We start from the raw sequence: 25,637 nt of genomic DNA, 5'->3' as shown, positions 1-25,637 counted from the left end.
TATTTTTGAGAGTGCAGTAAGTAAATGATAAATTGATAGTCTATAATCCCTCTGTATCCTATCCCTGAAAGCTGATTGGTTGATGGGGAAATAGCTCCAGGAGCAACAAGGATGTTGGCCGAGGTACATGTGACCCAGAATCAAATCACTAATGGGCTGTGAAACCGCACAACTTAAGGATGAAGGACTTTGTGTATACATTTATAAATGACCCGCTAATTTGCATAAAAAAAACATCAAGCTCTGCGCGCCAACCTGCTATTGTGATTAACCTCATTATTGTACTCGAGGAAAACACACATACACAAACACAAGTTGGCTTATTTCTAAAGGTAAGAGCGACAAACATCACACACTTGCTGGGGCGTCGTGTTGAACTAACTTACCTAGTCTCCTGTCCGCGGATACAGCGGCGAGCGCGTGGACAGACAGCAAGGCGAGGAGCAGCGCGCGCACACAAGCCATCCTACCGTCGAGCCCAAACAGCTCTCGTTAATTCGGCATAGCGGCTGTCGCGTTTCAGGGGTGATGTGATCAGAGTGGAAGTAGGTCAGAGGCGACTGAAATGGAGGATAGTAAGAGGAGTGAAGCTCTGGTACCCAGTGTCCTGTACTTAACTCTGAGAGGCGCGGGGCGCATTCAGCACCACGGTCAGCGCCCCGCCTCGGCCGATGACGTCACTAGCTACGTGCGCTTTCTCCACGTGCGTGTTTTAAGACTAAAAGATTTGACTAGATTTATAAATAACATTGACCCCAATTTTTCTTTGTGCTTAGAACGTTTTATTTGTTTTCAAAAAAATCCTCTCAAAAAAAAAAGTGTAAGTAGTAATACAGTAGTGTATAAACGCCAGCAGAGCAAATCCTTTATTTTTGGTTCTAGAAAAAGAAATAAACATTTATATAAAGACATTTTTTTATTTACATAATAAGAAAGCAATTAAGACTGTCTCCATTTGTAAGTCCTTTAACATATGTACGTAATGTTAAGCACATCCCCCCTCGCTGTATGTGTATCTTGTACATATTTAGTATTTCTGTTTTGTTTATTATTGTAGTCCCAACTGTACTTTCGATGTTTATTGAAGTTTAATAAATAATATTTTCTTTTAAATTAAACTTCAAACAAAGTTTGAACAACAGCCAAAGTTACATATATATTTATATTATTTTTTTTTTTTTAAGTGTGTGTGTGTTTTGACTTCTGTGCGGTCAGGTGTTCTTCGTTTGCAGTGATGAACCGAACTTCTCGTCTTCTCTTCTTTTTTTTCCCAGACAGACGTGGTTGAGAAGGGTTTTTAACGTTGCTCTCGAGCGTAGTTGTTTTGCTCAAATGTTGTGCCCCCTACCGAGACACTGGAAGGATGTACTTGACAAACAACGCACTAAAATAAGAAGTCACATGCCACGTGTGTGAACAAAGTCAAATTTATGCTATAATGTAGGATGTCGAAAAACCTCCATTCATATACCATAAAGAGTAGAACGTGAAATTTTCACCATGGACCGATAGAGAAGACTAAATGGTTATGGGCACACCTCACTTTAAGTTATGACAAGATTAATTAAAAGTCGGGTCAGAGATTTAATTGGGCATTAATGGTAAAGTGTCACTAGGGCTATGTGAAGAAAAGCGAACTACAAAAAAGGTGAAAACAATTAATGTAGTAATAATATTGTAATGGTAGAAGTCATAATACACCCAAACAATTAGGCTCAGGCTTAAGCAACATCGCTTTCTTCAAAATAAGTCTGAATCTCATGTTCTTTTTCTTTATTCCACACCATGATTTTAGACCGTGACACTGTGAAAAAATATTCAATTATATATTCATATCTTAGAGTACATTAACTAAGCCAATTACTCGTCTGTCTACAGTTTAACAGGGCAAAGTTTAAGTATAACAACACATCACACCTCAGTGTATTGAAGTATAAAGCAAAAAAGGTCAATAGGAGGGATGCATTTAATCAAAGAAACCTTAAACAAAAGTAACATCTTAAGGTAAACCAGATTCAATGAAATGTCTTAAAAAATGGAGAACAAAAAAAAAAAACAGAATTGCAATGACTGATAAGATTATAACCTACAGTTGCATGCAAATGGAAACATACAAAAGAAAATGAATAAAAATTCCAATGAACCAAGACGAAGTTTTAAGCAAGTTTTGTTTATAAAGTGAATATTCTTGTAATATAGAGTGAAAACATAAAAATATCCAAGACAGTATACAACTGAGAGAACAAAATAAGAAATAAAGTATGCAGAAGCTCGCAACGATTTGCTTCCCCATTTAACTGCTTGGTTGCTGGCACAGATTTAGGATATCATTCAGCATCCTGACAGTGGATTCATAGATGGTCCTGAGATTGAGAGAGAGAGAGAGAGAGAAACACCATGAACAGTTGTACAGCTGTCATTTTAAATAAAGTCTAGGACAGCATGCTTTCACAATATGACATCTAAATCTCTTACCTCTGTATATCGTCAGCATTTTCAGCAGTGACATTGTAATAGTTTTGTATTTGTCTGCGTACAGACAAAGCAATTTCCTTCAACTCCACCATAAATGCATCAGCTGTAATGAACAGAGCAGTAGGGTAAAATCTTCATCATGTATCAGAGGATTTTTTTATTCGGTCTCCTTATTCACTTCATATCACTCAAGTTACTTCAAGTCCAACTCCACTGGACTTGATACATGCTTTAGGTTCTATGAAATGAAATCTTTGAGAATGTGTTCAGTAAGAGAATTATTTTAGAAATTTCACAAATTCTTACTATCTAGCATTCAAGTGATGGGACTAAATAAAGGCCCATTCACACCAATGGTGATAACTATAACGATAACTGTTAAGCAAGGGATAATGTACATCCGGCAGGATGTACATTATCCTGCTCATTACTTGCCACATAATTAGATATGAAATATTGATTTGAGTTGAAATATTTGAACAGAAAGCTTCCGTGAACACAGCAGTTGCGAGTAAGCGGCAAATTCAAACTAAATTACATTTAAGGGAAAAGGTGCAGTCAAACCACGTATTACTTATTTCACCTCATAAATAATTAATACAATAAAAGATTTAAGCCGAAAATGTTTTAAAATCTTACCAGTTTGTTAGTTATCTTATAATCCATTACAGCGTACAAAACAATCATAGCAAAATGGCATCAGCTGTGTTTGTATGAAACGAGAGAGTGAGTATGTGATAGCAGGATGACATAATTAAACAACTGTACACCATTTTGAGACCGAGTTTTAATATTTTATTAGCTAAACAAATGCAAAGCCTCCACCGAAAAAAACTGTTCCTAGCAAGAGTTCAGCGCCGACTTCAGTTACCCAGATAAGCCTGTGTTATCAGCTTTTACTGGTTGTTATCGAGGGATAACATACCTCAGTATGTTGCAACTGATCAATCAGAAACAAGTATTCCACAGAACCGTGTAATAAAAATCATTATAATTTCATGAGAATATGGAAGGCCAGAACACAATTACAGTAGAGATAACACAGAGGAACAATATGACTGGAATCATTTTCTATTTTGTCCAGCTGATGATAGTCAGAGCTTGAGCATTTTAAGTGGCAGATGACATTTGCAGTGTGCATATATAGCACAATATTATGGTCTGTTGGTGCAGATGCTAATAATGTTATTGTTATCTTTATTGGTGTGAATGGGCCTTAACAACAACTAAAAATCAGTAACAAAAAACTCACATTGTTGGATGATGGTCAGAATGTGTGTAACTGCAGCCCACTGTGTGATACTATCGATGGCCTCTGACTCTATGGAGGAGCTCATTTCAGACAGAAAAAACCTAGAACATACCAGAAAATGATTAGAATTGTTCAATTCGAGTATGAACATAGGCTTTTAGTTCTGGCTGGTGTTTAATGTTACCTGGTAACAGCGGGCGATCTGATCATTACTTTGAGTATGGTGTTCGAGAGAGGTGGAAGGTCGTTAACCGTCTCTGGAGTCAACACCTCTTCCACATGAGAGATCTGCAGGAAGAAACATCAAAAACTAAACATTTCTTATTCAAATAACTCATTTAAAGATGACATCAGAGTAAAAGAAATGGTTTGAGCTCAAAAGTCTTTCAATTAAAAAAGACAAAGGAGAAAGGCCACACAAACATCAAACAGCACTCAATTAAATGAAACAATTCACAGATTTACCTTCTGCAAGGTGCGGCTGATATCAATAATAACTGCTGCACAGAGTGATGAAAAGACTCCGGTCATGAACTCTGACCTCTCAGTTGTAAACTTAGTCACCAGCAAGAAGTCATAGAGAGCTTCTTCAGAAGAGCAACACAACTAAAGATACATAAAGAAAGGCTTTTGAAAATAAAGTGTCAGGAGAAAAATTTTGTCATGCAGAAATGTCAGTCAAATTTTAACAAGACTAAACTGACACACACTGTGCACACACACACACACACACACACACACGTTTGTCAAACACATTCAGAAACATCCAGAAATGGAAAGTGTATTTGAGGAAGGTGTTAACACCTCACCTCCTGCCCTTCTTCCTTGTCTTTACGCAGTCGATGTGCTATGAGCTCCACAACTTTCTGGAAGATGTTGGTCAAAATGCGGATAGTGAGGGACAGTTGATCTTCCGGATCATCCTCAGGCTTATGGGAAAGGCAGCCCTGTGCCACCTCAGTAAGCAGAGCGAGTACAGGAGGGATGCACATGTATCCTTTCTCTAAATGAACACACATACACAACAATTGTTATAAAAGCATTACGCTATACAGTGCTGCAGCATCAAGATATCAATACCCGGAAGACTAATTTACCATATGTTCAACACAGAACTTATTTTACTAATTAATTGAAAAACCCGTAAGAAAAATCTCAGGGGAACTTGAACGGTGAATGAGTCTTCTGGGTTTTGGCATCACAGATGCAGCACTTGTAAACTTTTGTGGGAAAGTGCTTAAACATGTATTTATATCTTGACTAACACCACAAATCTGTCAGTTTATAATGCAATCACTAGGTCCTACATCAGCATAAAGACTTAAGACTTATCCACCTGTCTGCAGGACCGAAGCCACATGCTGCAGTAAGTGGTCTCTGAAATCACTGTCTCCTAAAGAAACCCGCAGCACATCCTTGCACACCGTTAAACAACTCTGACAATGACACAGAAAAGGGAAACAAATTATATACAGATAATGCAAAATCTGTGTCTGCACAGATTAGACTTCATGTGTTGTCTATCATTTTCAACAAGGAAAAAACTATTTTAAATGTAATAATGTTATATATAAAACAGATTTTTTGCATGTACACTGAATGTTTGTTGGTAAGATTTTTTTATGTTTTTGATGTCTCCCCAAGGCTGCATTTATTTGATCAAAAATACAAAAAAAAAGAAAAGAAAAAGGTAATATTGTTAAATATTATGACAATTTAAATTGACAAATTACCACCACCACCACCAACAAAATCTACTTCCACACTGATCATGCCACTCACTTCTATGGTCTTCCTGCTTAAAGACAATTGCTGCTCACTGCTGGAGCTGGCCAGGAAAGGAAGGACTCTTTTCTCTACCCAGGACACAGAATGCTCCAGAGATTTGAGGAACTCCCGCTCCTCTGGGTACTGTAGGGTCAGAAAGAGGTGCTGATTATGACTTTATCCAAGACAAAAGACAAAATCCAAGTCATGCCCAATGAAAACCACATGAACAGTTTAGCATACGGACAGCCATGAAACATCAATACTCTACTGTACAGAGATGCAAACAGGTAAGGAGGAAAAAAGGTGTGAAGATTGCTTGGATTGGGGGCATGCTCTACGTGGAATTTCTTTTAAAAGGTATTTGTTTTACACGCTCTTTTGTAGTTACTTTAAGGTAATTTTTACAAATATGTTTTACCTCATATGTCAAAAACTGTAATAATTTTGTTTTTATAATAATATTGTTGCAACGTTTAAAAAAAATCAAGATTGAAAATACGGTGTCAAAATCCCATATTACAAAAGATGAAGTTCTAAGCAGGCTATTCAGAAGGCAATATTAGTCAATTAGACGGCAATGCTGACCTAAAATGCAAATAATATTACCCTTTTTAGACATGACCCTTTTAGGACACCCCCCTCCAATAAAAACACTTCTCATTGGATCTAAGCAAATTTCATGTGTGACCTATTTTAAGCTTAAAAAAGTGAAATGTCACTGAAAGGTGAGGAGTTTGCATTTATAATAGCTTGAGATTCTGAGACCTACTTTAACTGCTGAAATGAATTGTGTCGTGTTACCTCAGTGCTTGAGAATGCATAGCTAAAGTACTGACAGACAACTTATTTCTTTTAAACCTCTCTTCACATCTTAACATCCCTTGTGTGAGTATGTTCAGTGGATGTCGGCTTTGTTTGGAGTGTAAAAGACTCAAAGAGTGAATGCAGAGGGGTTACTGCTGTACACTCACTTTGTGTTGAAGATGGATACAGAGTCGGCCATGGAAGATAAAAGCTCTCAGTGCTGTCTCAGTGACTGCCACACTGACCTCTGCTCCACTCAGAGAGGAAAACAACAGCGACTGCACACATATACAAAACACAAATGACAATAGCTCCCAAATGATGGTACATTCTGCAATCAATTCTGAACTAACCATAAAAGGACCTTAAAACTTTTCCACCAGAAAAACACTTTGGTCTTTTAAAGATCATAGAGGCAGAAAAAATATGATGTAATATCTGAAGACCTTAACTCCCTTGAACAAAACTATTCTAATATGCTCCATCGCTACATTCTCAGCCTGTGAGATCGCTGATACGCGATATTATCATGTACATTTATTTACTTCGATTCATAGCCGGAGAGTGAACCAAATCCAGGGTATTGCTAAAAGCAGCATAAACTACATATTCAAGTAACATATGGATGTCATGTCATAAAATATTTTTAATATGAATGAATTTGTATTTAACATAATCCTTACAGTTCCTCAATTACATTATCAAAGAACATCACTGACTTCAGTCTAGCATTGAGTTTATACAGCACAGTTTAATCAGTGAAGCTATCTACACTGTGTGATAAATAAATCTCTTGTACTTTTTATTGCACGCACATCTGCACTTTGGGAGTAGTGGTCGACCGATAAAAGTGTTTTTTGACAGCCGATGCCGATATCTTGGAAAGCAGAGAGATAATAGCCAATATAAAGCCGATAATTAATTTTTTTCAATTATTATTATTCATATTTAAGAAATACTGAAATCATTTGACAGTGTATTTAAAAAAAAAGTGTAAAAGAAACATGCTTATACTTTAGATGACAGTATTTTTAACAAATAAATAAATATGTAATTAAAAAAAAAAAGTAAACACTGTAACCAACACAGCACTCAGTATTAAATAATAGTTTGTGTGCACTGGGAATCATATTTTTCAAATAAACTCAGGGTAACCCTCATTATTCATACAGCACACAGTAAAGATTACATGATATTAAAATGGAGAAATGCATTACATTGCATTGCATACATTTATTCCTTTATTTAACCATTCTATCTTATTATTAGACGGACTTCTATCCATATCAGACAGAACGGTTAACGGTGACAAACAAGAAGATGAACAAGAAAGAGAGTTTGAGCACTGTGTGTGCTCAGGCGCTGCCGCTCTCATAGACGTCAAAATAAAAGTCCCACCTCGAACACATCTGCCAAGCAGAAAAACTAGCTGATGCCGATATTTGAAAAATGCCAAATATCGGTCGACCACTAGATGACAGAATACTTGAGAGAGCAGAATTCCATCAGCAAGTGCGAACTCTGCAACAAAACATGACTCATCTCGACGCATCTGATTGGCCATAGCATTCATAAACTCAATGGAATCGTGTGTGATTGGTTATAATGCACAACACTGAAAAAATGCGTAAAAAAAATATGATGAAACAAATAGGCCCTAATATTAATTAGATAACAATATTAGCACAATAATAATAAAAATAAAGTACTAACAATAATAAAAATAGTCTATATATCATCAAAGGCATCAGCCAAAGCGACAATATCTGTGACTATCATCGATACATGATACTATCTTCTATGGGCTCAATGCACAAGATGGCGCCGGTGAGCTTCAGCAACGCGAGTGTGTGCATACTTACTACCGGTCTTGCGACATTTTCACTTACTGTAAGGGGAAACTTACATACAAAACTTGGCTAGATAGACATAATAAATGTTTTTCAAATAAATAATGCGGATAGCTGTATATTAAAAACAAGAGAAAACATCCTCCTTACATTATTGCGTACATATGTGTGGAAATTCATTCAGATACCACACGGATGTGGTAAGAATGGTTCATTCTTTCTTCTGTTGATTATGAGGCTCAGCATCAGTGCTTAGTCGGGCAATGGAAATCTCTTTATTCAAACACAAACCACTCAAATCTGCAATACTGTACATTTTTGGAGAGTTGATTTTGTTCTGTCTGCTATTTATAAATTTATAAGGTTTGTGACTTTCAAGCGATTGTTTCGAGACACTCTGAGATTTCTGCATATGTTTTCATAACTAACTGTACAATTTAACAAAGTAATTATGGTGGGCAGGCATTCATTAAAAGATCGGTGTTTGCATTAGGCTACCTGTGTGGTTTTATTAATATTGGTTTTGTGAAAGATGTTGCATAAATAATTATCTATGTATATTTTTACGATTTCTTTTGCATTAAATATCTGCTAAAACAAATCTTTGAATTTGTCATGTATTAGTTGTATCCTTTTACAACTGGAAGTATCTATGCACTCACTCGCTAGACTGGAAATCCAAGATGGAGGAGATATGCAACTAGCCCATTGGCACAACCTATTAGAGAGCTTCGACCAATACAATAACAACACTGTCATTTAGCTGAACAGCTCAATGCAGCAGTATCTTTACAGCAAGACTGGTGAAAACCTGCAATTAACATATTGACTTCGTAATGACAGCAATATCACGTAAAGAGAGTTCTCTGTAATAGTAATCATCAAACCTCTGTACCTTCCATTTGTCAAGGGCCTTATGGAGTGGTCTAATCTGATCCAGTGGCAGCATGAACAGACGGTCTCGGGTTTTAGGGTGCAGGAGTAAATAATCCAGATAGTCTAGGCCCAGATCTGGTTTCGAGTCCTCCAGCCCATCAAAATGCACTTTACCAGATGTATCTTCATCACCTTGCTGAGAAGAGAGGGATCATAGAGGATATGAAAACACCTTAAACACCCTCATGACCCCCACATAAACACTCTAAAGGACATTTACCGCTCTCACAGGTACGGCCTCCACAAGCCAGTTCTCTATCAGCTCCACAATATGGCTGATCTGCCCCCAGCTACAGAGACACTCCACCGACTGACTGTATGCTGTCACAGCGGTGCCCGCTTTCAGACTCCTTAAGTGAGACATTACTTTACTCCTGCAGAGAGGAACACAGTCATGCAGTACACCCAGACAGCACTACAGATCGCTCTAAAGCCTTCAAAACACACTCAATCCCACCAGCATTAGAGAACGCCTTTGGATCAAATAGGAATCAGAATTGGCATTTCGCTTCTGAGCCAACCTGCTGTTCTGGGGAGATGGTGAGACACCATACAGACTGTATAGACACTCAGCAGGAAAGATGATTTTGAAATGCTTTTGTCTTCATTGAACTGTCCTTTGCATGAATAGCGCCCCGAAAAATTTCAATTCAGATTCGTCTCATGTCAAGGGGGTGTTTTCATTTTTAGCTGCACTACTGCTTTAAAATGAGGCATTTAACAATGTGAGCTGCACAGATGGGTAGTTGAGAGGGAGAGTCCTACTAACCTCAGAGCTGGAACGGAAGAGGCAGGAAGTAGAGAGGCTAGAAGAATGAGAGGGGCTTTACACCGTTCCTCCTGCACACACACACACACACACATATGCACAAAACTGCGTCATGTTGCAACCATATTGCATCAGCTTTAAGGGTGTTCAGCTTTGCTTTTTAAATCGTCCTTTGGTTCTCTGTGTGAATGTGCCCCTTACCTGGAAGATTTTAAGATACTGAGGCAGAACTGATGCAAACTTTGACGTGGTGTACTTGAAGGCCTCTTGGTTCGCCATGAGAGATTTCTGAACACTTTTCCACAGAATTACGAGGATCTCCAGCAGGCTGGCCATGGTGGCAGAGTCCTGAACTGAGAGAACATCCTCCAACATCTAGTGACAATGGCAAACATAAACATTATTATTTTTGATTATATTTTCCCTTTTTAACTCTATGCCAGCTTGTATGGCTATGTTCAATGGGAGAGCTAGGCTTATTTATTCAAAATTAAATCTAAATTAGATGTTTAAGATAAATTTTTCTAACAAACTTAAAACTAAATTTGGATTTATTATTATTACTACTACTATTATTTAAATCCATCTGAACTTCCCAATCATTGCTCGACAGTTTGTTGGATTTTGTGGAAAACATTTGGATGAAATACATTTAATAATTTAAATAATAATATATAGGTGAGATTCAGTTTGCAAAGAATATGACTGTACATACACTACCATTTGAAAGATTAGTATTTTTTTAAGTCATACATAATTGGTTAGCATGGATGCATGAAATTGACCAAAAGTTCCAAAGAAACAGAAAAAGTAAGTATGAAGTATACAAATTGTTCAGTTTTGTGCGTAATGGTAAAGTGGTTATGTTTCGTTTAGTTTTTCAAAGTTAATTTAGAAAAAGCATTTTTTTGTTTGTTAAATATAAGTTATATTATATATTATAAGTAAGTTTTTAAATAACAAACAAGCAGCCAGCGGTAGACAGTGAGCCTATTTTTGATCAAGTTAGCCATCTCAAATCATATAACAATGTTTAAACATTAAAACTAGATAATGTGCGCGATATCCAATAATTTGTGCGGAGAGTGGAAGCTGAAGCACGCTTTACAGGACATGGAAGTGCCAGCACGATCACTTCCATTTTTCAGTGGCTACGCCATCATTTTTGCTCATGAAGGTAACAGTAATACATCATTTGTAACAATAAAGGGTCTAAACTAAACTAAACTGTTTTTTTTTCTTTATTTTATAAAAGCACAACATGTGATGTGCTTTCTTCTGCCTCATCTTTAACTGGAGCTCTTCACAAAAATAAAACATGTGAAAACATGCCTCACATACATGATAAATATATCTATAGAAAGCTTTAAATTACAACTTAACGGAAAAAAAAAACCACACAAAAAAACTTTTTTATAATCATAATCAGTAAAGATGCACTTCTCTCTAAAGGTGAGTTCTAATGCGGAGTTGGCGAGTCAGGATCGGCAACCACTAATTTATTAATAAATAATTCAAATATCTCCTTAGTATTTCCCCTGACACATTTATGGTAATTACTTTTGCCTGTGTTTTGCGGCAAGCCTAAGCCTATAGTGTGCATTTGAACAGAACTGTTCAGCTGTGCTGATGGCTCGCAGCATACAGGCTGCTGCAGGCAGGACAATAAACACAGCTGAGTCGCTCAGTTGCGATAGCATGATCTTGTGTTGTTTCCACCAGTGCAGAATTTATTGTTTATCACTAATTGATGGATGTCTAAAATATGAAATTAAGGAGAAGCCCGCATTTAAACTACAACATGAAAATTGACCCAAAGCCCACCTGAGGGGCGTCAAAAGTCAGGGCCCGTCGGGCTCGGGCTGAAATGCAGGGCTCTAGTAATGAATGCTGAAAATGTAGCTTTGCCATCAGAGAAATAAATAACTTTTTTAAATATATTATAATAGAAAATACTCTTTTAAACTGGAAGCCTTTTTTTTCTTACAATATTACTGCTTTTACTGTATTTTTGATTAAATAAATTCAGCCTTGGTTTACATAAGACTTCTTAAAAAATAATAATAATAATTACTGACCCCAAACTTTTAAACAGCTGTGCATAGCAAGTCTCACCGTGCTGTTTTCTTTATTGCTAGATGTTATTTCATCATCTCCTGCATTTTGAATGCACACATTCAGGCACTTTCGGATCACTAGCATCAGCTTGACTACAAAGAGAAAGCACTGTGAGTTTACATTCACATATCTGAGAATGACACATACTGTACTTCCAAATGTCAAAACTAAACCCTCATAAGTCAAGACACAATATAAAACAGAATTCGTATTTAAGAAAGCTTACTGGGTAATCCATAGCAATCTAACCTATATTAGCAGGAGCCGTGTACAGATAAGCATGTTGGTAAAACTTTCGAGCCGCCCCAGGGTTTGTCTGAATCAGGGTGACACATCGCTCGCACCAGACAGTCTCTGGTTGGTTGACTGGAAAGAAGGAGTTGAACAGGAGGTTGACGATTCGCTTGGAAACTGGAGGAGAGTCCATTTCCAATCGAGCCAACAGGTGCTCCAGGGAACAAACTTTCCAAAACTGTATCATGGCAAAGTGGGAAAAAAATAGGCAAACAATTAGTATGCTAATGCTTTGTATTAACTTTTTATATTTTTATAATAACATTTTAACTCAAAGGACATTTGGTTAACATCAAAGCAAATTTGGTTAAAGAACAAATAAAGTGTCAAACAATGTCAATGTTATTTTACATTTACATTAAGTCATTTAGCAGTAGCTTTATCCAAAGTGACTTATGAGGACAATGGTAGCAAATCAACATCAACAAAAGAGCATATGCATGATATGCAAGTGCTATGACAAGTCTCAGTTATAGCTTGGAAGGGCTCAGAATGTGATTTAAACATTGATTTTTCTTACCTTGGCTGCCCGTACAGCCTTGATCTTGAGGAGCATGCCCACAAAAGCAACACGCACCTTTTCAGAGCTGTCATGGAGGCTACTCTTTAGAGCGGGCAACAGTTTTTCCATGAGAGGATGACTTAAACTGTTATCCAGAATTATAGATATGCACTGCAGAGCAAACAAACAGGTTTTAAAACAAACCGATGATGGAAAATAGTTAAAAAGAATAAAAAGTTCAAATGAACTGTAAACATATTCATTTAAAATGAATATGCTAAACTCTTAACTTTTAACTAATTATTTGGTAAATTGATTTGGTAATTCCCTTTGAAAATCCTTTTATAGTTTGAAACTCCTAAATGACTAAATCAAGCTAAAAATCACTCAGTGATTCAAGACAGTGACCTTTCTCAAGCTGTAAATGGCTTTAAAATTGCATTCCACTGCAAAACTGTAAAGATGTTAAGCAATTGCTCCCCATCTCGCTCTAATCACTTTGCTCTTTTCTCAAGTGGCTGATAGATGGTTGGGCTTTTACCATGAACACAGAGCATCGGACATCTGGAGAGCTTGTGTCATTAGCCAGCTGCAGGATGAGCTTCTCCAGTAGGTCAGTGATGACCGTGGAAGGGATGACCTCCCAGCAACGACCCAGGACAGAACATACACCCAGCACTGCAGAAGATCTTACGAGGGGCTGTGGGTCATCAAGAAGAGCCTATAGAGACAGAAAGGGTCAATTTCATAGCCACTAAAGCTACTATCTTTTATATTCATTTTAATCTGAACTACAACATGCCCTAGAGTTTTGTTTCTTTACTGTACATTCACACTTTACATTAGGGCTTCATTGGTTAACATTAGTTAATTCATTAGTCAACATAAACTGCCAATGAAAAAATCCTTCTGAACATTCATTAATCTCAGTTATTCCAATATTTAATAACACGTTGTTAAAATCGAAAGTTGCAACTGTGTTATTCAATGAGCTGACATGAACAGAGTTTTTTTTGTTGTTGTTGTTTTTTTGTTTAATAACTTCTGTAGCAAAGGTAGCTATTGCTCATTGTGAATGTTAATGGGGAACTAATGAGGTCTTATTGTAAAATGACACCTATGGGACTTAATAGTTCTTTTGCACTTTAATTGGTCTAAATTTTTTTACTTTATTGTTTTGCATTGCTTTATTGTATTTAAATGTTTAGTTATTTTTGTTATAAAAAGCTAATTAACCTTTTAATTAATACTGTATTATGACCACTTTTTTTAAAAACAAAATATCAATACCGTGACAATACCGTATACCGTGATAAAAGCATGAGCAATTAATCGCAACAGGAAAATTTGATACCGGCATATCCCTAGCAGACTACTGTTTATTATTACATACAACAACAGATCATCTCAATCGCTTAGCAGTCATTCTTGTCTACATCTGCTCCAACCGTGAAACAATGACCGAATGACTGTTGACAGTTTACTCAGGACGGGTCTAAGGCAAAATGCTAGAGTCAATCAACAATCATGGGAGGGGCCTGGGTCTTTGTGAGTTCACACAGACAGGCATCTAAGAATGGCTTGAAATGAGAAAGGAGAAATTATTTAACGTGATTAAAAGATCTATAATGAGATCTTTATCATTATAGGATGGTTGTGTACACACACTGCCAACACACATTACAGTTCAAACTAGTGATCGACCGATGTATCTGTTTACCGATATTTTCCCCCGATATTTAAGCATTTTTCCATAATCGGGTATTGGTTTTGTAATATCGGATTCGCCGATTTACTGCGCCATCTTGTGGCCGTTTTGAGATTTCCGCCATTGCAGCCCAGGCGTCTGAGGAGATCAGTCAACAACAACTCAGTGCACAGGTAAAGTATATGTTCTACTTGGTTTGCTTTAATTAATCAACTTTATTTAACATAACAGACATGCACAAATGAGATCTGAGACATAAATTCCTGATATAGTTAATTTATGCAGCTTGTTTCTAAACAATTGAGACGAACTCATTGAGTTACGTAGTGTTCGTCATGTCCTGCCCCAATGAAGACGTATCTTTACATGAATTAAATAAAACAGACATGAATGAGTGCATGTTGAAAATAAAAAAATGTTTTTTTTATTCTTTTATTATGTGTTTTATGTTCTGTCGCTGTCATTCTGTTGTACTGCGGAGCTTCTGTCACAAAAACAAATTCCTCGTAGGCTATGTGTAAACATACCTGGCAAGAAAGCTCATTCTGATTCTGATTCTGAAAAGCGTTGAATTTAATTCTCTATCTGTTGTGAACACTCTACCACTCTAACTTTCTAGAAGAGAAAGTTCGTTCATATTGCTCAGCACCTGGGTTGATGATCAGGAAACCTCAAGCAATGCCACTGAATGAAACTTTTGACAAGATTATCTTGTTTAAACACCCTAGATTATATTATCATTTACTACATAACAATTATTTCGCTAATACACATATACATATACCGCTTTGTGGAAATTAATTATTTATTATCTCCATGCGCGACCGCGGTTGATTAAATTATAGTCAAACAGCACTTTGTCAGTTGGCATTTTCATGATCTAACGTTAGATCATTTTTGTGCTTTATTTTTTTACCCGTTTTTATTTTTTTACCTCATCAAAGCTTTTATTTTAAAACAAAGACACTTAATAACAGTGCACTTAAATTTTTTGGACTCAGACCCCTCTATTTATTTGTGTATAAATATAAAGTTTTTTTTTGTATGCAAGGAGGGAGTGATTGTTATAAATAAAATGTTTTTTTTTCAGCTCATTTGTGTTAGAATAATTGTCAGAAACAGAAGTATAACAGTAAATAAATATCGGTTCTGCATATCGGTTATTGGGTACATAAACATGCAAATAATCGGTATCGGTTATAAAAAATCAATATCGGTCGATCACTGGTTCAAACAACTTGTAAAAGTGCATGTCGCATCCAACGACCCCTTTAAATAATTTTTTTATTCTCTAAAAATAAATACGTCCGTAACCAAGGCCACTGAAAACAAAATGGGTGTACACTAATGCACTCCATTTACACACACAGAACACTTACAACATACTGATTAGGGGTGGTTAATCTGTCTGATTTCCCGATTCGATTCGATTACGATTATTGAAGTCCCGATTCGATTACAGTCGATTTTCGATTATTAACGATTCTCGATTAACGATTATTGATTTTCCATTTCACAACAGTAAGTAGTAAACAAACTGTGTAAATCATTACTAATAAATGGTAGAAACAAACCGAATGCATGTAGCGGTTGGGATTTTCAGTTTACTACATGCAGCAGGCACTCTGATTCCATGTATGGGGCACATATATATTATTCATATGACACACAAACACAAGTAGACAAGACCTTTTTAGTTCAAAATCTATGCCCCGTGTCACATCGCCTCTGCTTCTGCTATGAGCAGCCCGGCCAGATCTGCCTCGCGCACGCGCCGAGTGTGCACAGCTCGGACTACTGTCAGGGTCATTGCGACTCCCCACCTTGCCTCCTAACTGTCCTATGAATACTTCGACCTCGTCTAACATACCCAGAGGCATTAGACAAAGTTTCCACTACAATACTGTCACCGCGATTGCGGAGAGGTGCAGTCAGAAGACAAATATACATGTCTAGCGCGGAAAAAATCTCCCGCTTCGTCCCCGCAACACTAACACGCCTGCTAATTTCGCAATGAACACTCCGACCCCTGCAAACATTGTTCACACCTCTGACATTTGGCAAAGGACCATTTACATTGGGCAAAGGATTCACCGTTTGTGCTTGGTGTACTTTCACTTTCAATATCACCGTCATCTTCTGGATACAGATATTCCCCTTCAGAATCAGTGTCCGCGAATAGAAGTCCCAACACTTCATTGCGGGTTTATTGAAGCCTTATTGATGCCATTAGATAATAATAAAAATAATAATGATAATAATAATAATCTAATGCCAATACTCGCTGACGTTGACAACATTGGTCAGATAAAATGGCTCACTCTCACAGTAGCTCCGCTTTTTTTTCGCACTGATTCAATGCGCTCTCGAATATTTTGTTAAGGAGCATTACGTTTTTGTTGAGTCAGAGATTAAGTATTACATGTCTGCTATCTGGTGCAGGGGAGGTCGCGTGAAATTTGACACCCTATTTGACAAAATCGGCCGTTTTATTCAGTGCCGCATCTTGTCGAGTAAACTCGACCATGGCGCCAAGAGGGTTAGAGCTCCTGCCATGAAAACCAAAATAAATCCACACGCTTGCTTTGAGCCCAGATGGAGCTGGGTGGTTCGGTTGGTTGCTCGCTCCTGGTTTTTCCATTTTACACACCTGTTCTGGCTGCTTGCTAACTGGAACTGGGCGCGTTCGTGACGTTCAACTCCCGGTATAATTTTTTTTTACAAAATAAAATAATGCAAAAAAAAAATAAAAAAAAATCGATTTTTGAAAATTTAATAATCGATTCATACTCGTCCATAACATACTCGCGATTAATCAATAATCGATTTTTTTCACCACCCCTAATACTGATAATGCACAATAATGCAAGACATACAAACAGTAAATCGAGTTGTTTCTGGACAGCCTGGTCCACCATCTCACTGCTCATGCTGGGGTCATGGATGGGGAAAGCCTCAGTGAAGAGCAGTGTGGCATTGGCACGAACCTCGGCATTGGTGGCCTGTTGAAAACGATTAAAAACGTGTCTAAATGAACATGGTGATATACTTCAAAGCACCAAATTTAGTCTTGCACAACGTTTAAAATACAAGCACAATAAAACAACACACTGTCAACTGATTTATGATCTACCTTTAATGCTTTCCACAGAATTGGCTTGTAGAGCCTGTTCAGCATCTCATCGACACCTTCTCGAAACTTCTGCTTGTGGAAATATGTAAGGATCTATATGCAGAGACAGGGACAATTTTTCACTTACAGTTTACAATTTCACATCACTAAATGATCTGTTCCATTTGTCAAATCTCCAGTCTAAGTAGCAAGTAGCAAGCTTTCTTCTTATGATTTCTCTTATTATGAATTGTTGTTTTATTATAATTTTCCAAGTAAAAAATTACAAATATTCTGCCTTGGTGAGCATAAAAGGCTTCTATTAAAAACATTAAAACATCTTAGCCTCCCTAAACTTTTAAAAGTTATTGAACGTTAACAAGTTCACATTTAATTAACCACTTCACTGAAATAAAGATGAAATACAGTCTGGCACCTGTCTGACTTTGCTGTGTACAGGTGAGTTTCTATGCAGTAGCATAGCATGCTGCATTAAGTCCTGAATGCAAGTGGACTCAATCTCCTCCAGGAAAGAGCCTGATGCCTTTCTCCATGCTCTGAAGTAAATCTCAGCCACATGGACAGACAAAGTTCTATAGGTAGAGCGGAAGAAAAAATATATATATATATCAGATCAAACAGAACAAATGCACAGTGTACTTTGATAGCACGGAGACCACTCGAACACTGCTTGTCTGATTAATATGTGAAGTTACTACAGAACCGTCTTGCTTGGCTTGTTTTAATAAGCACAAGTTTTGTGTGAAGAGAAAATGAGTCTGTGTGAGTGATAACCTGATAACTCCCCTACTCAAGTAGAAGTGGTCATGCAATTTTTACACCAAATATGTGAAGTATCATTTCATTTAATATTTTTAAAGGTGCACTGAGTAATTTACCCAATAAAAATAATTAAAAAGATACATCCCAATTGACAGTCAAGTCCACATAAAGTCCAAAAATGCAAGTCAGTATTCCTGACTCTCATCTTGAGATCACATCTAGAAAACTAAAAAATTCTTGGTAGGCATTTAATGCACATACACATCATAAAATAAACTTCCATTGTTGCAGCTTCTATATTTAACATCTATACTTTGAGAGTGTAGCAGGTTTTCAGATTCACATTACTACAAATGGTGTTTCACCCTCATATTGTCCCTTAACAATCAAATTTACAGAGTGCACCTTTAAGCATTATAAAACAAGAGGTCATGAGTGTTTGAAATACTTTGGGAAAAACTGCAGCTGATTCTTAATAGTTTCATGAATCATCCGAATGAAGTTGTCGTTCCAAGAAAAAAGGAAGGCAAGGAACCGCTTCCCCTGAAAAATGAGCAATAACCAGAGTTATATAAAAAAGATCAATGACAAGTAGAAAATAATGCCTCGAATGTATGAGCCCACAGACACATCTACACAAACCTCTTCTTGTTTAATATGAGAGGGCCTGAAGAAACACTGGAGGAGAGGATCGATGACCTGCTGCCCTCTCTCAGATGCAAAGTCCACACTGAGAAGCACCTCTCGTAGAGTACAGAGCCTTCTGAGCTCACTGACCTGGGAACATACCCAAAAAACATAAACATTTCTCATCCACTATTTAGAATATTAAATGATCTGCCAGTTTATATTTTATAATGATATAAAGTGGTTCTAGTACCGGTTTCTCAAGTGTAACCGTGTTCTCCAAACAGACAAGGAAAGCAGTCCAACCAAGCTCCTCCTTCCCTTTTAGATCCCGCCTCCACCAGCATTCAAACAGCCAATGAATAGCCTGCTGGAGGGGTGTGTGGGACAGTGGCAAAGCACTCTCTATACCTGGAATAAAGGACAACAATGGAGGAAATAGATTCTACACTGTATTTAAGAAAATGTTGAATTATTAAGCTTTTTGAAGTGAACAAAGGTGATGTGAAATGACAAAAATTGTATCAAGTAAGATTACATCTGGATTTAACCTATTACATAAAGAAATATATATATTATTACTTTATTCATCAAGGATAAATTATATTGACAAAGTGACAATACATTTATGTTGCAATACAAATACTTCGTTTTTAAATAAATGCTATTATTTGGGTTTCTATTCATCAAAGAACCAAAGTTTCACAATTCCACAAAAAATAATAAGCAGCATGACAGTTTTCAACAATGATAATAATAATTATAAATATTTCTTGAGCAACTATTCAGCAGATTTATTTTCAAAGAATTGTGCGATTCTGTAGACTGGAGTAATGGCTTAAAAAAACAGTTTCCCCTTCACAAAAAGGACTTTTTAAAATATTAAATTAATGAAGTTATTTTAAATTGTAGATATAATTTCAAATGATTGCATATTTACTGTATGTTTGATCAAATAGATGTTGCCTTGGTGAGCATGAGACTTTTTAAAAACATTTAAAAAATCTTTATGGTAGTATAAGTGGACATTTATTATAAATCTTACCTACAATTAAATATATAGGGCCTAAATTTCATTTTGGAAATTGGTGGGGAATTCCCCATTTGGGGGACTCTTAGGGATTTTTTTATTTGAGGGAAGAGTTGGGGGATATTTTTTGACATTTTTAAATTACAATCATTTAAACATGTTCTGTCATGCAGTGTATTTGTGTTTTACAATGTATAATGTTCTTGATTCATATTTATATTAGAGCTGTAATCGGGCCTTAAAAGTTAGGCCCGACAGGACCCGAGCCCGACAGGTTTCGGCCCGAGCCCGACAAGTACATTTTGATTGACAGCTTTTTTAAAGCCCGAACCCGTTTACAGCCCGACATTATTCAAATGTGCGCACGCACACAGCTCTTTTGCCTTTTGCCAACAATGAGCAATTTATTCATGTTTTTAACATAATTTACTCATAACTAACGTAGACTTGACCACTTGGAAGTTGGAATAAAGAAATAAAATAAGTCCTGTGTCACATCGTAACATCTCAGCATTCTAGACATAGGCTCATTTAACCTATAAATAGACCAACGCACAAATAAAAATGAGTCATTTAAAAAAAATAATTAAGATAAATTTTAAATTAAGATGGGTATTTGGCAATAACGAAATTAAGATAAAGGCTCCGCCGGATTTGCTTTATTTAATAAAAGAATAATGCCAACATTAGCGTAAATACTCAACATTATGCATTTAAGACTCAATGAATATTTAGTTATCATTTGAAAAACCTTTACTCACAGAGATTAGGCTAGGTCTACATGTTTTTGTGGAGGGAAATTAATGAATCCACTGTAGATGTCTTCAGCGCGCTCCTGCGCTCACTGATGGTGCGTCATTATTCACTCATTATTCTCATTTTAAGCATGGTCAAAACTTTTCCACACCTCAGACTTTGCTTTAGTTGCTGGTGCAACCAAAACGTAATCACCAGAGGCAAGCCTCCATTACACCTGCTCAGCATTGATTTTCGCATCTTTATCGCGCTAATCGAAACACATCACATGACCGCTCGTTTACCTCGCAAACCGGAGCGCGAGCCCGAGCCCGGCCCGAGCCCGCGTAAGATGATAGAAATTAAGCCCGAACCCGACCGAACCCGTCGGGTCCCGACGGGTCCCGTCAGGTTCGGGCAAAGATCTTCAGCTCTAATTTATATTATGAGGAATTTACTTAAAAATAACTTTTTTTTTTTTTAAGATTTTAAACTTTAAAATTAATTATAAAGTGCCCCTATTGTGCCTTTGTGAAAATTAACTTTAATGGAGTGTGTCATGTAGCTGTATGTGAACATAAACTATCTGCGAAGCTTTGAAGCCGACAGTGCATGATAAATAAAGAAAAAAGGCACCTAATGCAATCGCCTGAGCGAGTCGTTACGGCTCTTATTCTGTTACGACTCTACGTCACAAAGTAACATATTTGCATAATGTTCGCCCATGTTCTACGTCATCAACTTGCCTGCCCACTAACAGTCAAAATTTCAATTCATTCACAATTCAATTCATTGACAAGTCTCCAGGGCTGTCATTCCGTCATGACATTAAGCGTTTCATTTCCTACATGCGCTGTACGCATTAGACCAATCCAGAGCCAATCTCTACAGCTCTGGACTGATCACAGAGGACTGCACCATCTGACCAATCACAGCAGTGAGGGCTCATGGAAAGGAGGGGTTTAAAGAGACTGATTCTTTGAACTGCTTTGCAAGAGCTGTTTACGAATCATTTAGAAATTAGGTCAAATTAAATCTATTTTTCAAGAAAACTAATGTGTTTTTTGACCTTGCATGTAAACCTGTTTTAAGACTCATAAAACAATATTAGCAACCTTAAAATGGCATAATAGGGGCACTAAAAGACAAGTAAGACAATAAGGCTGAACACAAAACTCATTTCTGTAGTTGCAGGCTGTTTCAGATGCGGATCTGTGTGCCCGCTTTGGGTGTGAGCTCAGAGAAAGTGTCTTACAGAGGGAGTGCGAGTACTGAATTGAGTGAGTTCTCTTTGGCGTCATCTTGCTCACTGCACAGACTGAGAAGCATTTGAAAATCATATCATCTGTCCCGAACGTCTTTCACAATGAAATATTTTTGGGAATTTCCCACGTTAATGAGTAGAATTATGCACCCAAACTGAAATTCAAAACCTATAAGCATGTATTTGTGTGTGTACTGTATTTTCCACACTATAAGGTGCACCGGATTATAAGGCGCACCTTCAATGAATGGCCTATTTTAGAACTGTTTTCATAGGGCGCACCAGATTATAAGGCGCATAGAATAGAAGATACTGCAGTCAAACGTTTGACTGGGTTTGCGTTATGCATCCACTAGATGGAGCTGTGCTAAAGAGAATGTCAACATTTTGACAGAGCACCTTGATCCATATATATATATATATGTGCATTGCAGTTTTTTTGAGAAAATGAAAGGCTTTTAAGTGCGCCTTATAGTGCGGAAAATACGGTGTGTGTATGTGTGTGTATATATATATATATATATATATATATATATATATATATATATATATATATATATATGGTTGTATGTGTAAATATTAAAATCTGATAAAATGATTAAGCATTTACAAACAGTTTAAAGTCAGATTACATTTTAACAAACAAACAAACAACAAAAAATACTTTCAGTATTTCAGTACGTCAATGCTTTCACAACATTTTCTAATGACTAGATATTTAATGATTTACCAGTACTTACAGTTTAGCGTCTGAGCACATTCGAGAAGAGAAGTATAGTTGTCATTTTCCTGCAAAATATCTATGGAGACTGTAGAAACAATCGTAACGCCCTCTATTACTGCCATTGTCTGTATCTGAAAAGGAAACAGCAACAAACCACCTGTCATTTTGATACATTCCCTAAAACTGCTCTTGGTTTACGGCCTCTTTCAAAGCATTAGCAGTTTTACCTGTTCCTCAGATATCTCCACCTCCATGTCACCCGCGTCCTCCTCGGCTCCAGTGATCCAGCGCTCTGGAGGGTGAGCGGTGAGGCTGTGCTGCAGCAGCTTCAGCTGTTTCTCCCACAGCTCCTGCCTCTGACTCCTCTGCAGCTCCGGCAAAACCTCCGCCAGGTCAAACGGATCCGCTCCATCCTTCTGTAACATAAACAGCGATAAACGGGATGATTATGGATAATACAGACCAATGTTTTATCTCCTTCTATGTCCTTGATTTCAATGGTAGCTTGGAAGTCTGAATGATGTAGACTTTTTGCTTCTTTATTCTGAAACTACCATATAGTAAAGTCAAAAAACAAGGTCTTGTTTATCTTTTGTTCTCTTTAGTTGTTTGAACAGTTAAAACATGTATCCAGTGTAATTTACATGAAGCAGATAACAATATGTACAATGCCTTGTGAATAAGAAGTGTGAATACTTAAAAAGAATTGACTCAAACAGAATTTAATGTTTCTAGACACTTAAATTCATGTTATTTTTAATTAAATGCAATTAGTTCATCTTTATATGCAATTTCATAATTATTTATATTGTCTCTATTATTGTTGTTTCTACAAGATTCTTATTTCTATTGTGCTACATGTTTAAAGTGTACAGTCAAATGTACTGACAAACATTTATAGTAAACAAGATTTTAATGTAGTTTCTATTGAAAAGTTTTGTAGTTAAACATATTTGAAATGTTAAATTTGCTATTTAATACATTTTCTTATGTAATATTGAATAATAATTGAATAACAAGTAAGTGTTTTAATATTAGACAACTCAAAGAAAGTGCTTCTTAAAGCATGCCAAAGTAACTTGTGCACTTAAGTGTGTTAAGTAACATTCATGGAAATATAATTTCAAGTAATCTTAAATGGTCTGTTGTTTATATTACTACTTTATTTGCAAGTACAGTTTTTATGTAACGTTACTTCAGAAGTTTGAATCTCACTACACATGCACATTCATTAACAGTTTGTTTTGACATTAAACTGTATTAGTGACACTGACAGAGAGCGTTGGTTGTAAACATGGCTCACATGTAATCCGACGAAGGTCAGAAAATCCTGGACGTGATCAGGATGGACAGACTCCAGAAACTGCTTTCGTTTCGACATCTCGCTTACAGTCCTAGCAGACAGAAGAGAAAGAGAAACACAATTACTACCTGAGCCGTTGAGAGACGGCTCTGATTACTGCACACTTCGGCGAGTAACGTTAACACTTAAGTTTTATTTTATGTTTTTGTCCGTTCACAGCAAGGGCATAGCACCAAATCAGTCACACAACCAACGGAGTAGGCTTCTCACAACACAACACCTCATCAATCATCATATTATTAATAATAACAGTAATAATACAAATCAGTATATCATTATGGACCCGTTACTCAGTTTCACCATTCAAGTTAACATTACCCCTGTCCGACGCCCCAGTTCACAGAAAGACATTATGTATGCAATCGTGCAAGTATTAATTTAACAGTATTTTCGACACGGAAGCTCATATAACAGCACATTACAAATATATTTTTCATCGGAGCAAACCTGTCAGGTTGTTTACACACAGAAGATCCTCAGAGGTACTCGCTCCGTCCGTTTCAATGTTTCCCCGCTCAAAATTAAAGAAGCGTCATGACGTCAGGCGTAACGTTTCATTCGCGGCGTTCTGATGTGGCAGCGTCACCTGCTGTATGGAAGATGGACGCGCTACAGTTTAAATGCAATGGCGTTAATCGATATATCTATCAAATATATTTTCTTAATTCTGTATAACCTTATTTATGATTCTTAACACGCATCAAGTGCTACCTACTCAGCTTGTTCATTTACTATTTCAAAATCTAAAACTGACCGCTAATGTCCAGCAGACGGAGCCAAAAGTACGTTGTACGATCAGTCAGCCAAGTCATTTCCAACATTGCTGAACAAGGCATAAGAGGTGGAAAAAGTCTCCGAGATATTAGAAAGAGTTTTATCATAAAAAAAATATCAAAAAAACACAGGATAAGTGTGGTGTGGACATGGAAGCTTGGGCGTTGTACTGGGCTGCTCCATGTTACACGCCATACTTTTTTAAATGCATTACACACTAGTTGACAAACATATCATGAGGATAACAATGAAAGCAGACATATTTATATATATAAAAAAAAAACAAAAAAAAAAAAAAACACACACACACAAGACAGGGTAAGCGTGGCATGTCTGGGACGGCTGGGAATGAGTGTGGATTTGGTGACCCTGGGCCCCGAAGCACCTCACCTTGATAACCCCTTGCAACTACACCCTGGCGGGGGTCTATCATATGCCATGGCCACGAGGGATGTCAGAGGCAGCTTTACAATACCTTATCATTAATAATTGTATCAATATTATTATTATTATTATTATTGCAACTACTACTATTAGCATTACTTTCAATGGCTGTGTCAATATTATTATTATTATTATTATTATTATTATTATTACTACTACTACTATTTTATTTGTCCTTTTCCTGATCCTTTAACCTCCCCCTCATTCTGGAAGAAATATTTGTTAATATATGTTCATCATTACTACGACTGATAATACTATTATTACCATTTGTCTATTCTTATTAATTGGATTTATCATCAT

The 25,637-nt window shown here is 36.8% G+C and overlaps 2 protein-coding genes across 3 annotated transcripts in view; both read right to left on the bottom strand.

The window, feature by feature from the left end:
- Positions 1–675, bottom strand: part of ptprn2 (protein tyrosine phosphatase receptor type N2) — a 202,334-nt gene extending 201,659 nt beyond the window's left edge. For both annotated transcript variants that reach the window (XM_052561647.1, XM_052561648.1), the window contains exon 1: positions 387–675. In XM_052561647.1, coding sequence (XP_052417607.1) covers positions 387–465 — 79 coding nt within the window. In that variant the 5' untranslated portion in view covers positions 466–675. The remainder of the gene's footprint in view (positions 1–386) is intronic.
- A 1,476-nt stretch (positions 676–2,151) lies between these two features.
- ncapg2 (non-SMC condensin II complex, subunit G2) lies at positions 2,152–24,697 on the bottom strand. The gene is made up of 27 exons (XM_052562051.1): positions 24,564–24,697; positions 24,057–24,147; positions 22,981–23,169; positions 22,770–22,884; positions 19,254–19,411; positions 19,016–19,150; positions 18,822–18,916; positions 18,027–18,183; positions 17,612–17,704; positions 17,355–17,480; positions 13,312–13,491; positions 12,789–12,941; positions 12,224–12,446; positions 11,972–12,066; positions 10,058–10,231; positions 9,857–9,927; positions 9,308–9,461; positions 9,047–9,223; positions 6,469–6,579; positions 5,510–5,638; positions 5,064–5,163; positions 4,537–4,730; positions 4,193–4,333; positions 3,912–4,015; positions 3,728–3,828; positions 2,476–2,578; positions 2,152–2,363 (listed from the first exon to the last, which is right to left on the bottom strand). The coding sequence occupies exons 2-27, from the start codon at positions 24,132–24,134 to the stop codon at positions 2,294–2,296; spliced, it is 3,426 nt and encodes a 1,141-aa protein (XP_052418011.1). The 5' UTR covers positions 24,135–24,147; positions 24,564–24,697; the 3' UTR covers positions 2,152–2,293.
- Between the last annotated feature and the right edge of the window lie 940 nt (positions 24,698–25,637).

The sequence above is a fragment of the Carassius gibelio genome, chromosome B7 (assembly GCF_023724105.1).
Source record: "Carassius gibelio isolate Cgi1373 ecotype wild population from Czech Republic chromosome B7, carGib1.2-hapl.c, whole genome shotgun sequence".
NCBI classification, from domain to species: Eukaryota; Metazoa; Chordata; class Actinopteri; order Cypriniformes; family Cyprinidae; genus Carassius; species Carassius gibelio.
Note: the sequence above shows the minus strand (reverse complement) of the source record. Positions and strands in the feature narration are given on the sequence as shown.

Excerpts from the sequence above, each read along its gene's own strand:
- ncapg2 (XM_052562051.1), bottom strand. The coding sequence starts at position 24,134 with ATGTCGAAACGAAAGCAGTTTCTGGAGTCTGTCCATCCTGATCACGTC. Across the intron at positions 19,412-22,769 it reads ATGTGCTCAGACGCTAAACT|GTATAGAGAGTGCTTTGCCA; the intron begins GTAAGTACTGGT and ends CCTTTATTCCAG. Across the intron at positions 5,164-5,509 it reads TAAGCAGGAAGACCATAGAA|AGTTGTTTAACGGTGTGCAA; the intron begins GTGAGTGGCATG and ends TGTCATTGTCAG.